Here is a 19,069-nt window from a genome sequence, read left to right as displayed (position 1 = left end):
AGTGAGTGAGAAAGATTTTACTTCAGAGCTGCTCACTGTGTGTGTGCGTGTCTATGTGGATCGAGAGAGAGAGAGAGAGTGAGTGAGAAAGATTTTACTTCAGAGAGGCTCACTGTGTGTGCGCGTGTTTATCTGGATCGAGAGAGAGAGAGAGAGAGAGAGAGAGAGAGAGTCTGATTACACTTCAGAGAGACTGCGCGCGAGTTTGTGGATTGATAGAGAGAGAGAGAGAGAGAGAGAGAGAGAGAGAGAGAGAGCGCAATTGATTATCGTTCTCCCTGAGATCTAGACTAGAGCTATAACCGAGACACCGTTTGATTATTGTTCTCTGTGGAGAGAGAGAGAGAGATACAGAGAGAGAGAGAGAGAGAGAGAGAGAGAGAATCATTAACCTAATTACCTCCTCTACCTAGTCCGACACAGAGAGACAGAGAGAGTGTGTGTGTGTGTGTTACTAACGTAATTTTCTCCCCTCCCCAGACGTCCTTATCACTTCTCTCTCTCCCGAGCCTCTACTTAAAGCCCTCTCTCTCCCTCTCCCTCTCTCTCTCTCCCTCTCTACACGTTGACGCCCAGGAGCTGCAGCAGCTGGAATACCCTTGCATACTTGCCATGGCCGCCCGCGGTTAATAGCTATCAGAGATCGACCTTCTGCAACAAAAAAAGGAGCAAGATTATAATCATACGTGACCCAGAAGAGTAGAGTGCTGCAGCGCCACAACTGACCGGCTAGCTGCTCTCTGCCCCCCGTCCCCCAGATCCCTTCTTAGAGCAACAACGCCAGCAAAACAGGTTAGAAACTCTCTCTCTCTCTCTCTCTCTCTCTCAGCGCTGTACATTAGTAGCATACTCCATAGTTCTTTTTCCTTCAAGTCCAAACAGAAAAGGTGTTTGTCGCATACATGTGCAAGGAATCAAAGAGGGACATTAAGCCACCAGCTTCTAAATCTCAAGAACATCACCCTTCACAAGAATGCATGCATCATTACCTCCGCCAATGTTTTCTCATAAATCACACTATTCCTACAAGGTTTACACCTTGACACTGAACATGTGGACATATAGTCATCCAATATATTTGCTCAATTCTCAATCTCCTTTGCATAGTCAATTAGTAAACTACTACAAATGGTCACTTGGAACCATGCATTGATATGAGTTTGAACACACTATCTGCATACATATAGATGGTGATATTACGATCAAGCTCAAGCATGATGAAAACCCTTCCTAGACTTATGATATATACCCTCTAGTCATTGTTATTAGGCTATTCATTGTTACGTATGAGTTTTTGAAACTCAAATATGTTTTATTTTTATCTAGGCTTATCCCAAGCTAGTCATCTATGAGAGGGTAATTAGTCTCCTTTGAATCATTATGAAAACCCTTACCGGACATATGACATATATCCTCTAATCATTGTTCTTCCCATATTTTTCATTTTTATCTATGCTTCATCCCAACCTAGTCATATATGAGAGGGTAATTAAGCTCTATTGAGTTGTTTGAATCAAGATTGTAGCCTATGATATCAAGATTCAAAACACAAAACCCCACACGGCCTATTGGGAGAGTATTTGCTTGTATAACATATCAATTACTATTGCATTTTAGGGTTCCATTAGATACCGTTTGCAGCTCAAGCTTGAGCTCAAACTCTTGATTAGGTACTTACAACCATGTTATATGAGCTCTTTTTCTATATGCCAAGCTCGTTTCAAGCCCCTTAGAAGTTAATTGATTGATCTTTAAAGGCAACTGATCATGTCTTGTTCATTCCTCTTTCAATTCATATGGCAAGGCTTTGTGTTGCTACACCTTAGTAGATTAGAAGTGCATTAAGAGAGAAATAAATAATAAAGAAAAGACACAAATTAACATGCATTATTATGCACATGGCATGTGCCTATCCAAGTTTAATCTAAATTTGGATGACTTCCAAAGTCATATACTCTCTCTCTCTCTCTCTCTCTCTCTCTCTCTCTCTCTCTCTCTCTCTCTCTCTCTCTCTCTCTCTCTCTCTCTCTCTCTCTCTCTCTCTCTCACATAAAAAACTCGTTTTGTGTCCACTCTCTCTCTCTCTCTCACTCACAAAAAGCTTGTTGTGTGTGTGTGTGTGTGTGTGGACGTGGAGGGTTTTAGCCTAAAATTAGATCGTAAAAATGTACCATACTCTACAAAGAGGTTAAGCTACTCAATGGTTTGAAAACACTTTAAACTCCCCATATATTTATTGGTCATAACCGTGAATATACATAGATGTATACAAGGACTTACAATAGGTATATGTTTGTTTCAACTTGCCAGCTACATATTGCGATCAAGACATTTTGTACCAAAGAGTGTAGTCGTACCATCTACCCATGTGAACATTTACATGCTATTGCCCTTCATGCTCCTTTGTTGGCATCTTAGTCTCATGGATCTAGGCTTGGATTAAGTTATTAATTGATAATTGATTACAAGTTGATGAAGGATAGTTTGAACATATTGTAAAACAATACATACTTTAGTTGCAACTTTGTACTTAAAGAACTAAGTCCATGCATGATTTGCTAGATTATGCTTTGAATTATGTATATTTGTCACCATTTTGTAGTAAATAAACATGGAAATGTGAAGCATATAAGTATTGTGATGGTCAAATAATAGCGTGATCTTTAAGGTCAAAGATGTGTTTCTCCTAAAAGCAACAATGGTACCTCTTATACTTATATTCCAATATTATGAGCATGATTAATGATATGTCTCTGATATGTTCAATACACTAGTAGTCATAATTGTAATCCTCAAGTCAAAATATATGCAAATAGGTACACACACACACACATATGTATGTATGTATGTATGTATGTGTCAAAAAACACTATTGTATAGATTCATATGTGCATATACGTAATGTATGTGCAACGTATGATAATGTCTATATATAATCTTATATATTATAGTCATATTCTTCTATAATGATCTTCCTTGGCATTTCAAGTGACATTTTGTGCTTATAATCAACCTTGAAATTTAGACAAAAGATTGAATAATACTTGCTCATTTATATCATGGCTAACCAATTAGCATGAAGGGATTTGTGGCCCTTCTTTCAACACGTAGTATGAAAAATAGGTCTTATCAAAACATGTATTATTTTCCTAGCCGAGATGTACAAACAAATTTAATTAGCTACATACCTTGCATTTAAAGTTTGAATTGGGTTAGATTTTGTTAAATTGAGATGCTAGGATGGTGCTCATCCTCTTCTTATCACAATAACTACCAAATGTGTTTGCATAGTTACATGTATGCATGTATAGGTATGTACCCATATATGCAAGCACATGTAAATGCATGCATGTATTATAATGCATATGTACGCATGCACATGCATGCATACATTTATAGTTACAAATGTATTTATAGAAGTGCATACCTATCCACAAAAGTTCACACATACACTCTTACATACCTTAGTACCACATAGATGCAAACATGTCTACATGGGCCTACAATTGTATATCAAAACCACCATTAAGAAGATATGTGCCTTCTTTATATCTCTAAGGCAATTGTCTTAGGGGATGTAAAGTGCAAGAATATATGAAATTTCAAGTTGCTCACCCCCTCATTATTAATAAGACACCATACTTTTTCTCATTTCTTTGTATTTATAATGAGGTAGATCCCAAAAAAAAAAAACATATGACCTTGAAGTGAAAGAAAAAGTTACAAGTTTAAATATATCCTTGACTAATATGATCAATCAATTAGTCAATGTGAAAAGTGGATTATCTCCTCATTTTGTATTGTCTCATTTATGTGATCTTGGGAAGTAAAATTTCTTTCGAGTATGAAATAATACTACCACTAGTATACAACTTGCCCCGATAGTTTGAAGCTAATGAAATCCTTAGTGAATCACATGTGATATTACTATCATCTCTATAAAAGAGTGTTTCTTTTAAGACTATGGTTTACGTTGGATTCCTCAATACAATAACAAGGTTGAAAATCAAAATCTTTGGTTGTTACTTTTGGAAAACGCTATGGAAATATTTGGTACTAATATAGAGATATTGGTGTGATTGTAGGCTTGTAGTTAGCACTAGAGATAGTGATTGCTTAAGCTATAATTGATATATCTAAGTTGGGTCTTTTTGATTTTGCACACATTTCGTGACCTTCTACAAGATTTCTTCTCCTTGGCCTTTGGTGGATGATAGAGGGGAATATTTGTGTTCTATACTATAGTTGCCTTAGTGTCTCTCAACATAAGGGAACATATATTGTTAGGTAAAGTGGCTTATTTTCTTGCCACTAAGGTGAAGAACATTGAGGCACCCATTTGAGGAAAGTGGCCCATTTTCTTGTCATCCCAAACACAAGTCCAAATCAATCATGAAGAGGCAATTGAGTTGTAGCTAGTTGCAACTAGAGATAGAGCTTTGGTGTTGGTGCACTTATCCTAATTTTGATTTGTCTTAGATGTGTATGATAGCTTGGCTTGCACTTCAAGGCCTTGGACACTAGTTTTTTTCCATGCCCTCAGTGGGGCTGATAAAGAGGAAATAGCATGTGTTTTATGTTTTATTTGCTTTAGCGACTATCAACATAAGAAACATAAATTTTTGAGAAAGTATCATACTTTCTTATTCTCAAGGAAAAAGTGACATTGAGGCATCCATTTAGTTATGCATGATGTGGAATGTCTGTTCAAAACACAAATTAATGTTTGCAAAACATGACCTCTTGTGAGTGTTAAAGGGAAATATCCCAAGTTTCGCCTACTTAAAACTAGCTTTGTTTTGCAAATATTTGATAAAAACCCCATAATTCACTTCTCAATCTCTCATATTTTATGTTGGTACATGGCCAATTATAAGCACTTTAATTTGCCCAATCTAGATAGATCTTGTTGATGATATTAGACAATCCTCATGTTTATGAAAGTTTACTTTTCCCTTAAGTATTGATCTACCTTTGTGAAACTGAGTGTATTTCAAACTAGACAAGTGAAATTTTAGGCCTACAACATAAAATCATGCTCTATCAAAGTTGCTAAGAACATGTCTCAAACATATCATGTGTGGCATAAATAGATCTCACTCTACAAAAAAAATTTACTTTAAGAAAGGTTTATGATACATTATAATATAAAATATGAATTCTTATATAAGAATATTTTCCAATTATAAAGCACATAGTACTTATTTAACCCCCATAAGGAGGGCACCTTCCACCAAATATTAGCCAAGAGAGTGGACAAGGACAAGGCCAAGCCACTTTGTCATTCTTCCCATGCATAAAATAGTATGCTTCATGAGCTAAATGAAAAATGAATCTTGTTCTCATTGTGAAAGTTGTCCATTATGGCAATTTAAAGTTTGAGGGAACCTTGTCATGCAATAAATATGGTTGCTTGAATGTCATGCCTAGGAAGTTTGAGGTGTCATTATGCACAAGAAATGATATAATTAATGAGATTATGCTTATTTGGATGTTGTGTGAAGATAACTCCTAGGAGAAGCAAAAGATAAAACAAGTATATTGGGAATTTACAAATCATGGTTTTGTATGAAGTTTTGTATAAGAGTTGTAATGATAAAGCTATATTTTTAGTTGTTCTTCATAGTTGTGCTACACACACACACTTAACCCAAGGTCTATTATGATATAAATCACATTCCTTGTGTCATTTGATGAGCATTTCATTTGAAGTTTCCAATGAAGGCCAAATAGTTACTCACATTACTATTGCCCATTTCGTACAAACCCCTTATCAATATCACTATTGTGTAGTGATTCCAATTTAATCCCTCACACCCCATTGCATTATTGGCAAATCCTTATTACATTAATGGATAATTAGTGTAATTATATGATTATTCTTTAGTTTCCTCAAAAGATTTTTATTTTTTTTCATTTGGGGATGGAGTGTACAATGATAGATGAATATCAAACTTTTACGACTTTACCCCATTTAAATTCACATTGTCAACCTCTAAAAAACATAATCGCCTAGAGCATAACTCCATGAGCAAGGTTAGATGTGCACTTTTTATTCATGCTAAAAAACATACTTATCACTTCTTATTTTTGTGTTTTTTAATTGTTTGATGCAAAAATAGGTTTTTGTACTTGTTTTAAATACATGATAACTTGAAGATCTAGGAATGTGGGAGCAAGCATACATGGGGGGATGATTCTGCTCATTTCCTTGATTTGATTTGATAGTTTCTTTTAAAGGTTTGGAGTGCCAACCAAAATCAACTATCCATAACTTATGTATACTCATTATAGCTTTTTAGGGTATGTGAATTTTCACTTTTTCAACTTTAAAAAGGGCTCCTTGGAACTAAAAAGATGGATCATTTTCAAGCCCCAAGAGTCATACATGATTGCTAAGATTTAAGCTTTTTGGAACATTATTGGACTCTAATCACGGAACACTACTAATTTTATGAAGAAAAAGTGTGGGCTTATATGTTAAATCAAGTAGAAATCTAATAATGTATGCATCTCTATAGTAAATTATGTGTAGAAATGTCAAAAAGCATGTGATATGTTACCCTTGCAGTTAAGAGTTTGTGATATGTTCTCAACAAAGGTAAGACATTCGCATTCATGCTATTCTTAACCCCCTATCAGGCTAGAAGATGAATATCAATAGTAATTGGATGTGTTTTTCTATTGTTATTGATACATAAAAGTTGTCTCTATTGATGGTTCAAAAACTTATTGGTAGCCTGGCTAGTGAGCTATCCAATAGACTTAAAAAGCAACTAAGGGGGAGACACACACACACAAAAAAGCATTATTGAGTGAGGTTTCAATCTCAAATAGTACAAACTAGTTCTATATTTGCATTGACAGATTCCATTCACAACTCCTTTTTGTTGCATTATTTGCTATATTTCAAAGTGTGTAATCCCTCCCTAAATTTCAACATATTGTGTGCATGTTATGAACTCTATCTGAGAACTAACATATTTGAACCTTATTGTGCTTTAATCATTTGAATTTCTTTATTTGTTGGGGTAAAAAAATGTGAGATGGAGTTTTGTTCAATCTTCTTACTCATATGTCTAGAGGTGGAAACTCACTCCCTCCAAGTTACATTTAAGGGCTCAATGCATTCAACATGTACATGAGCATCACAATGACATTTTTGTTATGCAACCTAGATCAGTAACATTGTGTGTGTGTGTGTGTGTGTGTGTGTGTGTGTGTGTGTGTGTGTGTGTGTGTGTGTGTGTGTGTGTGTGTGTGTGTGTGTGTGTGTGTGTGTGTGTGTGTGTGTGTGTGTGTGTGTGTGTGTGTGTGTGTGTGTGTGTGTGTGTGTGTGTGTGTGTGTGTGTGTGTGTGTGTGTGATGAGTATTATTTATTCTAAAAAATCAATTGTTCCATGTGCAGGAGAAACTAAAGTTGGGGAAATCAAAAATAAAAGACTGAAATTTCCAAGTTATTTTATTCTATGTCCCAAGAAAAGGACACATCAAGGTCTTCACAAGAGAAGCATGTTGAGATAGTAAGAGGTGAAGCAGAAGAGGAGATAAACTCAAGGAAGCGCAATAGATCTTATGATGATAGTAATCGACCAAATGATTACCCTATGCAAAATCCCACAATGCCTTCCTTAAGCTATAATCCTACTAATCCTTGTAATAGCTTGTTTCTTACATTAGGGAGTAGTAATGCCACCCTAACAAACCCGCATGTCCTTAATTCTAATGTTTTCCACCAACCCCCATCACATATAACATCTAGGTTTCCCCTCCATATGGAGCCCCCTCAAAAGCTTTCATCAATTGGCATGTCAATACAACCACACAAGCCCTTCTCCTTAAACCCAACAAGAAGCCTTGATAGGGATGACATGTTTTCAAGGCTCTTAGCTCCACCATTACAAACCATACAGAGTAGTAGTAGTAGCCCAGCTATAGACCCACATTTAAATGCCTTTGTGTCCAACTCAAACAAGCCAACCCTAATGCCAACCAATCAAAAACAAATGCGTGGAATGCAAATGTGGGGTGCACAGGTCCATGAAGGCAGTCCAATTAGGAGTAGTTTTCATCATCCTTTTGCATCAAGCCCTATGCTTGATGTGATACAAAGCCACCATGGGATTGCTCCTTTCATGGTAAGTGAGGCTAAATCACAAAGGCCATATCAGAGAGCCAAGCAATTGAGCCCATATGAAGCTCCTACTCTACCACTGAAGGGTGAAGATGATCGGAATGAAGGAGAGCAGGTGAAGCTTGGTCCTTTGTTGCAGAATCCATTGGTGGAGGGGGGAGGCACCTTCCATTCTAAAGGAGAGCCACCCAATATGGCAAACGTTGTGGTGATGATGAAAGGAAGATCAGGGTCGCCCAACATGGTGAGTGTGGTGATGGAGGGAAGGTCAATCGAGCGAGCTTTGTGTCTGCAAGACTATGATTCGTATGAGAGCTTTGCAAAGGCCTTGAAAGAGCTATTCAGTGTGGGTTGCGATAAATCAGAAGGCGCTAATGACTCTGCAGACAAGAGAAGGCCGGGGTCCCCTAAGTATGGCTTGGAAAATGCCATCCCGGGTTACCGGGTGGCGTACGAGGATGCTGAAGGCGACCTACTTCTGGCTGGTGATCTATCTTGGAGGTGAGAGACCTGCTGGACTTCTTTTCTTGCTTGTACTTACATGTCCTTCTATGGATTGTCTTACTGATTAGCTCTATCTTTTGCTTGTACTTACATGTCTTTCTATGGATTTTCTTACTCTTTTGCTTGTACTTACATGTCCTTCTATGGATTGTCTTACTGATTAGCTCTATTTTTTGCTTGTACTTACATGTCTTTCTATGGATTGTCTTACTCTTTTGCTTGTACTTACATGTCTTTCTATGGATTGTCTTAATGATTAGCTATCTTCTGCTTGTACTTACATGTCTTTCTATGGATTGTCTTACTCTTTTGCTTGTACTTACATGTCTTTCTATGGATTGTCTTACTGATTAGCTCTATCTTTTGCTTGTACTTACATGTCTTTCTATGGATTGTCTTACTGATTAGCTCTATCTTTTGATTCTAAGTATATAAGTTTATCATTCAGCAAATCTTGCTGATGAGCTCCATATATCAGCAAGATTGTCATTATATGTTGATAGATTCAACATATCTTGCTAATGAGCTTTTATCTTTCGATTGTTATTATATGTTTATCCATTCAGCACATCTTACAATATCAAGAGCTATATCTCTTGATTGCAATTGTGTGCTTATATACATCTACCAAATCTTGCTGATGAGCTTTATGTGTTGATTATAGTTATATGTAATGATATGTTTATCAGTTACGTTTTGATTGCCATTAACTAGCTTCATCTTCTGATTGTTACTATATGCTAAAGTGATTTCTACTGTGAAATAGGCACTTCTTGCAGGTTGCCAAACGGATTCGAATTTTGGCCACTTCCACAAAACCATAGGGAAATCCTATTGCCCCTAGTATTAGGAGTTACAATCAATGTATAGTGTCGAATCAATATATCTTTCAACCTTACAAATGAGATTTTTACCTTTGTATGGTCCAAGACATGTCGCAAAGCTTTAGTAACTCATAGCTTGAGTGGCTCACCAATTAGTCTCAACCTTTGGAATATCATGATATAAGATTTTGTACACCTTTGCAACTACAAGTTGGTACTATATAGCATCTGTTGTAGTTATCAGACTTTGGTCATCAAAATTTCCATGATGTATTATGCTTGAAAGTTTGAAACCAACTAAGATCAAGATAAAACACCACCATTTCACAATATTAAGAATATTTGACCATATGACTTAAATGTGGTTATAGGGACCCTCAATGAAAAAGTCTATATACATCTAAAGAACAAGTATATACCTACCATTTGATTACTACCATGCTACATGGCTTGAGTTGCCCCTTACCATGTGCTAGATCATCTTGTGAGTCCAAAGTAGCACCTATAGAGGGCTACTAGTCCAACTTCTAATTTAATCATGATGCACTTACATGACCAAGATTTCCATCTCTCTCTCTCTCTCTCTCTCTCTCTCTCTCTCTCTCTCTCTCTCTCTCTCTCTCTCTCTCTCTCTCTCTCTCTCTCTCTCTCTCTCTCTCTCTCTCTCTCTCTCTCTCTCTCTCTCTCTCTCTCTCTCTCTCATGGCTTGCCGAATGAGTAAAGACTACTTCCAAACTTTCAAGCTTGCCACCATTGATTTAAAGTGTGGCATTATACAATTAGAAAGCAAGCTTTCAAGCCTCCCTTTGTTGATAAAGTGTGGTGTACAATTAGAGAGGAGCATCATGGCACTCATCTATCATATGTACAAAAGGAAATCCAATTTTACGAATTGAAAATCGATTGTGGAGACTTATGATGAATATACATTGAGTGGAATGTATATCATCAAAAGCATAGCCTATAAAATTATTTCATTTTGGTAGGAAACGAACACAACCCATTATGATCGCATATCATATGCTTGAATTAAATGGTGAAAAGCATGAATAATTGATCACACGATAATAGATCTATTCTATTCCATGTTTGTGGGCTATACCTATTTTTGGCATACTAAGTTAAAAAAATTGTGAAGTAGATGATGTTTGTGTCAAAATGAAAAGGATAATCAAAGTTGGGAATGTAGGAAAGAAAAACAAGTGCCCTAGCGATGATCGTGCTCACACATAACCTTAGGGTGCCTTAAACCTTGAAGAAACTCTTGATAGTAAGATAAATGAATCCATGTTATCATTTGAGCCAATCCAAGAATATAATAGCAAGCTATTTATAGTACTTGACATGAGTGATAATGTAAAGTAATCTTTGAATATAGAAGTAGCATCTTCCAAACTCAAGCGTGATAAATATCTTTTAGCCAAGGAAATTTCCATTGTCCTTAGTTCCATTAAGGTAAACAATGTATTAGCACAATCCATACTAAATGTTTGGATGACCAACCAAATTTCCACCTTGCATGCTTGGGAAGTAGTGCAATAATTATTGATACCCTTTAACACGATATTCAATGGTACATACTAGGATTCCACTAACATGTTTATATAAATGTTACCAATAAGATAATATGGAATCATTGCAGTGTCCCTTATCATTACATAACATTGAGACTAATATATATAAACATAGCAAGTCAAAAATTTACATGAAAACCATATGCCATCAACATAGCTCATTGAGTTTTCATAATAACTCTGACACCCATCATGATACAAAAAATGACTAAAATGTTTAATACTTACATAGCTAATATATGCCATTATTAGGAATATTGTTTTGGAGCATTTCTATCGTGAAGTGTACTTAGCTATAAATAACCTAGAGATGATCTATTAATTCAGGCCATTTAGTTAATTGTGATGGTCTCGTATATAGATATTTCATTGAAGACTATTGTCATGATGTTATTTTTCATATTGATTGAGCTATTCTCCTTCATTGGGTATTCATAGTTCTTGATTTTAGGGGGGTGTGTGAATCGTGTCTATATCACCTTGGGCTACTTATCTTTCTTTGACCAATTGGAGTAGTCCATATATCCAAACACATGTAAAAGCCTACATTTAGGATGAGCTATTGGCTTCTAAGTGATGGAACTTAAGCCCGCTAATATACAAGGAAGTCAACCATACTCTTCTCAACCATGTAAAGCCCAATCATGTCGATCTTAAAATATATGCAATAGTGCTTCGCACTAGACTCATGTAGGCATGGGTATTAGGGTGCCTATAAAATGAGGATATGGAATCCTCTCTCTCTCTCTCTCTCTCTCTCTCTCTCTCTCTCTCTCTCTCTCTCTCTCTCTCTCTCTCAACCACCCACCCACAACCTCACCCCCCTCACCTCTGCCTCAACTTCTTTAGCATGATTATAAAAACTAAAACTTGATGTTTCCTATTTTTCATGATTCATCACTATGATCCATCTAACTTTGGCCATGATTATAAAACTACATTAGCCATTCTACAAGTCGTAATAAAATATGTTCTCTTTCAAAGACACTTTGGTCACTTTTTCTGTCTCTCTATACCAACCTTTACCCCTCCCATGTAGATGTTATCTTATGGTTTTCCCACCACTCTCCGAGGTGTTAAAAAACACATATTTAGAGCATGGCAAGAGCTATGGAGGATGAAAGATGAAGAGAAGACTCATGTTGACATAGACAAAAATAGGCCAACTATTGGACAAGTGAATTAGGTTCCAAGATAGATTAGCTTGGACTCATAAAGACAATCTTGTGTAATGAACTAACACTGACAAGACACTAAGTGAAAGTACAAATCATCATGATATTGTATTCATTCCATAGTCAAGTATAATGCTTTATAGAAGTTGGGTTGTTCCATTCTCCTCATTGTGCATATGGGATTCAGGACATCTCTTACTGGAGCATACATCATTTGTTATTTCTCAACACTCCCCCTCAAATGATGAGTCCCTACACTTGCTAGCTTTTGCCCCCCTACATGATAACATGGCTCGGGAGACTAGCTCGTAGGCAGCCTAGTCAAGCTAAAGCTTGAAATGTTACATCTTTGGCAAGGGTTTTTACAAAGCAAATCCACTAAGGGAAACATAGAGATCCACTATGGGAACAAATTACTTAGAACAAATCTGTCAGAGTTATTGATGGCAGCAAAAGCATCTTCTTCTTTTTCTTCATTCATGAATTGGTTCTGGTGGTGATCATTCTACATCTACTGTGCTCTTTTCTTGTGAAAACATTCACTGGCTATATGGCCAGTCTTACCACAATAATGACATGTCATCTGACTTTTGTTGTCGGTGTTGAATCCTCTTCCTCTTCCTTTGGGTCCAACAACTCCTTTAGTGTATAAGAGATTTTCCCTAGATGGAATACCATCTTTTGCATTCTTGTTCTTCTATTTGTTCTCTTCATCAAGAAGAGAGTGCTTAATATCTTTAAGTGAGAGACTTAGAACATTACTTAGGGTGGACACAAGATTCTCATATGGATCCTTATTTACACTTGCAAGTAGTATGGCTATTGAGACTTCATCTTCATCAATTTTATTCTTAAGAGTTGCAAGCTAGGTTTTTAGGCTCTTGAACTTGTTAATGTGTATGGTCATGGAAGCATTGTCTTTTATATCCATTATAAAACTGCACGAGTAATTTTACCTTTGAATTCTTTGCCTGGGTACCAAACATCCTGTCAAGTTCATCCCAAGCGATTTTAACATCTCTAATGCTAGAGATATGATGTAGCACATCATCACTTAGTCCCCAGGCAATGATGCCTAGTGCCTTGTCATTCATCTTCTTCCATTCTTTGGTTTTTGATGAAGTGACTGCAAGGATCCCGCTTTCTGAATCTTCTTCCATGTCATCTGCATCACCTTCATCATTTTCAAAGAGATCCTAGAGGTCTTTCCTCATGAGGTGGTACACATGGTCTTTTCCTTTTGTATTTCGATGTGTCAAGTGACACGAGTGCAAGGTAATGTGAAGGCACACTCTGTAGTATCAAGAGATACTATGTCTGGTCTTTAAGCTTGATTCTTCTTCCTTCTTGATGGTGATTATTTGATGCTTGTCTTTTCCTTCAACTTGAGTCCCCTCCTTGCTAGTAACTGAGTAAACACTCAGACAAAGAAATAAGTACATGTGACCATGTCGTGTCAACTCAAAAACAACAATGAAAATGAGAAACGGCCAAGTACATCGATGTTTACAATCCTAACAACCACAAGTATTGGCTACCATCATGTACAAAATGATATCTCGATGATCCTTTAGCTTACCTATAAGATCCCACATGGATTAATAAGACTCTCTAGAAACATTGTACTCTCCTCAAGGCAAGAACCTTTGTGTGAAGGTGTGTCCAAGTCAAGGAGCCCAATGAGAGGAGATACTCCTCTCTAATGATGAGCGATGATGGCTCAAATCTATCAAAGAAGGTAAGGTTGTTGCGCATGGCAATGGGGTGATGAGTGGTGTGCTCTATAGAGTGTGAGTGCCTGGTCCATTTGGCTCCTTTGATTCATGGTTGGTGTGGTGGTTCTATTGTAGTGGTAGTGCCTAGTAATCTAGCCCTAAATAAAACTATAAGAACCCACTAGCTTAGTGGCTTTGCCTTTGTCTTTATCTAGCTCCTCAAAATTTTTCTATCTGTGTGTCATTGGAAGCTCCAATAAGAACAATCCCAAACACCTTTAATCTTTGTACCCACCCTATGGAAAGCCCAATCCCTCTCTACTAAGGCAATGGGATCTCCCTCTAATCTCATAATATGTATTATATCTACAAGTAAAGTGCTCAAACTCAACCTCCTGAGGCATAACTAGTACACACCTACACACACGCACGCATATGCACACACACACACACACACAAAACTTCACCTTTTCAAAGATCCAATGAAGGCAAAGTTTTAGTCCAGCAATGCTACTTTACTACCTATTGAGCCCTTTAGCACTTGATTTGAACTCTCCTACTTAGTTTTCCCTTGGGTCGCCATGTCACACACACACACACACACACACACACACAGGCTCTCATTGGTGGTACATCGTCCATCACTCACCCCACAACCTGGGTTTTCACAAATCATCACAAACATCTAGAAGCTAAGATGCTTTGCAAGGGAGAGAGAAACAAAGAGGATCCCATGTCTCATTGCCTACAACCTCCCCGTGACATAGGCATTCACCAGATTCATATCAAAAGCAAGATGCTTGGTTGGAGAGAGAGAGAGAGAGAGAGAGAGAGAGAGAGAGAGAGAGAGAGAGAGAGAGAGAGAGAGAGAGAGAGAGAGAGAGAGAGAGAGAGAGATTGTATTAATGTCCTATTAGATGCCTTAAATGTGTATAGGACAAAGACACAAATCAAAGATTCTAGTTACAATCTACTTCGAGGAGTCATTGATACAAAAAGAAACCCATAGAAAGGTGCCATTAGCACTAGAAAGAAAGAACTAACTACTAAAGCTATCAAATTTACTTAATATGTCATGGCCCAAAAGTAATCAGTATTTCCATGGTAACTTTATCCTCGATAGATTTCCCATTTTTCCCAAAAGTGATTAATGTTTCCATGATAACTTTGCCACCTTAATAAACTGCCAATTTTCCCCAAAAATAACTTAGTGCTTAGGCTTTTTGAAGTTCTCTCTAATGACTTTTCCACCTCCATAAACTATCAATTTTCCCTCCTTTCTAGCTGCCTTCATCTTAGCAATTTCACTTGGTTGTGCTTTTAGTTATGCTAGTGCCGATTGATTTATGTTTGATTTATGATCCATAATTTTCTTCCCTTTAAACATTTTGATTAATTTAACACCAACTTTATTTTCCATATTTCCAAATTACAAATTTGCTCGATTCTTTCCTTGCTTGATGACTTGCCATGGTAGAGAAAAAAGAAAATATATATTAATGTCTTTTGAGGCCAAAATCGGCCTATGAAACAAAACCATGTACAAAGTTGATCGTCACTAGACATCCAAGTGTGACGTGCTAAAGATGTGAAAATAAGCTATAGTGATGTGCAAGACAAAATAATGCCCATGTAGGGATACAATAGGAGAATCAAGCAATACATGTCTAGTTGCATGGCTGAATTATATACAGATATCTAGTTCCACCAAATGAGGATCAATGGGGTATACTATGCCATGCATCTTTGATGAAATGGGACAAGAATAGTATCTATAGTACTGATTCCTTAGCTATGTCAAGTACTAATTATGTGAATGCAAATCTCCCTCATCTGTTTAGTGTAGCATATGTGTCTAATACCTCTATATCTGTGTTCAGCATTGCTACTCTAATCTCTTCAACTCTCTCAATTGTCTACCCTCTCTGTGTGGTTGCTATGTGTGGAATCACTGTCTCACAGAAATCCATAAGCTATGACTAACATCCCCCTCTCTATATGATGTATGCATGTAATAATGATGTGCAAAGCCTCTAAATCTTGACTAGGAACTAGCCTAGGTGGCATTGGTCTAGGGACTCCATGACTAGTTTGAGGGGGTGTCTTCTCCAAATACCATGGGGTATCTAGCTCGAGCTGTGTTAATAGGCTTTGCACCTGCAAATATGGTGCTCCTTGCTCTACACAACCTCTCAACTACCCTCCTAGTCTCAATCTCAATCTAATTAGAGGATACCCTAAGCTAGCCAATGGCTACTCGCATCTCATGTGGCCTGTATACATCTAGGTATCTAGGTCTCACAATGAAACCATCCCATATAGTCCCCATAAAGTGGTCCTTGTAGTAAAGACATATTCCATGGAAGAGGCTGCTGAGGTGAAATCCATGTATGTCATATGTGCAGCGTAAAGGTCCTATTGGATGACCAAATTCCTCTCAGTGTGGGGGAGATGTATGAAGGTGGAATTGCAGTCATATTGAAAGGGGGGGAGATGGTCCATGTTGAATCCCATATGCTTTGAGTCGTTGCTTGACGTATCCATACTATGAAGTCTCATGTCCTACTAGATCCTACAACCCTCTCCTACAGTGCATAGATACCCCAAATCACGTCTAATGGGATCCCCCTAGTGTATGCAACCTCTAAAGTAGCCTTGTTAACCCCAACACGAAGAAAGCAAAAAGAAGTGGAAAAGATGCAGGGCAAAGGCGGAAAAAGGTAGCCCGACTGAAGAAAGAAAATGAGAAAATGCCAAAAGCGCAAGGGCAACCCTAAAAGTCCAAGGCAAAGGCAAAAAGGGAAAGGCGCGTTTTAAAATAAAAAGGCGCACCCTGAAATCTTGTAAAAGAGCGCCGGGCTCTCACCCGTGCAATTTGTAAAGGTACACGGGCGGTGGAAAGGAAGCTAGGAAGATAGAAGGACAATGGGAAAAAGGGCCTAGGCTATGGCCGGCCATGTAAAAAGGGAAAAAAGGGGATGACCGTCCAAAAGGGATTTAGGGTTTTGTATATAAAGTTGAAAAATGAATGAGAAGCTCATTCTTGTGTGTGGCCAAAAGTAGCTCTCCTCTTCTTCTTCTTCTTCTTGTTCTTGCTTGCTTGAGCTTGTGCTTGAGAGAGGGAGTGTGAGAGTGTGAGGGAGTGAGTGTGTGAGGGTGAGGGACCGAGGAGGAGAAGCTCTCCATCGTCTCCTCTCTTCTTCTCTTCTCTTCTCTTCTCTTGTCTTGCTCGCGGCAATGGAGCTTGGAGCATGGAGCTTGAGGATGGAGCTTGCTTGAAGCTTGCACTTGGATCGTGGAGCTACCAGAGTGTGCGGGAGAGGAGGTAACTCGAACGGCACGGAGGTAAGCTCACTACACCGTAGATATGGATGGCGCGTCGGCTATGTGAGAGGTAGCTGTTAGTGCTCGGCTTGGAACGCTTGAAACAATAAGCGGTCTGAGGGTCTTGGCGGTTGAGCGAAAGCTCCCACATTTTGGTTCCGTTGCCGGGACCAACAGATTCAAGCCTTGAGCGCTTGCGCGCTTCGAATCGAGCATCAAAGTAAGGGGTTTCCCCCGAACCGGTGCTTGAGGTAGATAGGTAGGAAGCGAGGGGGTTGAAGATGGTATTCGATCTCCTTGGCAAGTAGGTTTTTGCTTTCTGTGATTTATGTTGTGGAATGGAGTAAGTAGTATGGGTATTTATTTTTTGATTTGGATGCATTTAGGGTAGGAAAGAACAAAGAAAAAGAAGAAAAAAACAAGCAAACAGTGGGGTTTTCTGTTGCTGTATAACAGGCTGAAACAGGAAAACAGGGGACCAGATTCAAGTTTCTGGGTAAGATAGGGACAAGGAACTAGCTGTGAGGTTCTGCAGTGCTCGGAAAGGACCTTAAGAGGCCTGGGAGGCTAGGACGGACCTCATTTCCTTGGTTTGCCTTTTGTGAGAGAGAGAGAGAGAGAGAGAGAGAACTTCTGGTTCACAGGACGAGGAAGCGCTGCCCTGATTCCTAGGCATCGGTGATTCGTGCTGTTCCAGGTGAGTCTGATGTTTTCCAACAAGTGCCCTGATCAGATTTAGAAATTCTGTGGTGATTTTGTGCACCAGACAGTGAGGAGGAAACAAACGCGCGGGAATCGCGTCCGCCGGCCGACGCACTTGGACCAACTCGCTGTGGTCCGATTCCCAGAATCGGACCACCCGAGTTCGGGAGTCGGACCGTCCGATTCCCAGAATCGGACCAGCCCGATCGGACGTGCCACGTGGCACTCGGACCAACCCGTCCGATTTTGAGAATCGGACGCTCGGACCAACCCGTCCGACTCGGACACTTGGACGAGTCCATAATCGGACCACTCACAATCGGACCACGCCGTCCGAGTCCCAGACTCGGACCAGTCAGAATCGGACCACCCTGTCCGATCCAGTTTCCAGAATCGAATGTGATCAAAATCGGACCACTGGTCCGATCGGACCACCCAAAATCGGACGTCCGATTCTGATAATCGGACTCCTGAAAATCGGACATCTGAGAATCGGACAAAAAAGTGTCAAAATCGGACAGGCATCTAGAACACAAATTTTGACACATCTAAACCCCGTGATTGATCCCTAAGGCTAGTAGAGCTGAAGGCACATCACAGATCCATAACTGGGCTAAAATTTAGAGCACGTAGTTCAAAATTTGGCTATAACCGGTCCTCCAAATTGCATATGGCGTCTACCGTAACGGCCCTGCGGGCCAGGGGGGACTGCCCCCCCCCCCCCCCCGGACCCCCGCAGAGGGGGCTCTGCCCCCTCCGCACCTCCCCCAAGTAGGTTGGAGGGAAAACGCGCGCCGTGACAGGTCTTCCAAATTGGACCCTAGTGAAGTGATGGCTCTACACAAGCATGGATTCTCACTTGCAAAAGAGCAGCCAAAAGCCCATACCCGAATAGAGACAAACAGAGACCCTAGAACCTCAATGGGCTAATCTAGCCATCAAGGGCAAAAAGGCCACGCCACGAGAACACAAAGACATTGTGTTCAAACCGTGTCTAGTCAGAGCAAAATGCAACTTCAGCAAGCTACAAATGCAAAGATGACTAGACATGACACTCTTGACGAGAGATGTACCTTGAATAGCACTGCACTAACGATCCAAGACAGCAGTGGAGAAT

General features: G+C 39.0%; 1 protein-coding gene across 1 annotated transcript; it reads left to right on the top strand.

Annotated features, from left to right (window-relative positions):
• The first annotated feature begins 238 nt into the window (after positions 1-238).
• IAA33 (indole-3-acetic acid inducible 33) lies at positions 239-9,999 on the top strand. Its single transcript, XM_087662003.1, has 3 exons — positions 239-792; positions 7,409-8,635; positions 9,405-9,999. Exons 2-3 carry the CDS (start codon positions 7,470-7,472, stop codon positions 9,460-9,462), a joined length of 1,224 nt encoding a protein of 407 aa, XP_087518129.1. The 5' UTR covers positions 239-792; positions 7,409-7,469; the 3' UTR covers positions 9,463-9,999.
• Positions 10,000-19,069: the final 9,070 nt, after the last annotated feature.

The sequence above is a fragment of the Lygodium microphyllum genome, chromosome 21 (genome assembly GCF_053477565.2).
Source record: "Lygodium microphyllum isolate KBCC chromosome 21, Lygodium_microphyllum_v1.1.10, whole genome shotgun sequence".
NCBI lineage: Eukaryota > Viridiplantae > Streptophyta > Polypodiopsida > Schizaeales > Lygodiaceae > Lygodium > Lygodium microphyllum.
Note: the sequence above shows the minus strand (reverse complement) of the source record. Positions and strands in the feature narration are given on the sequence as shown.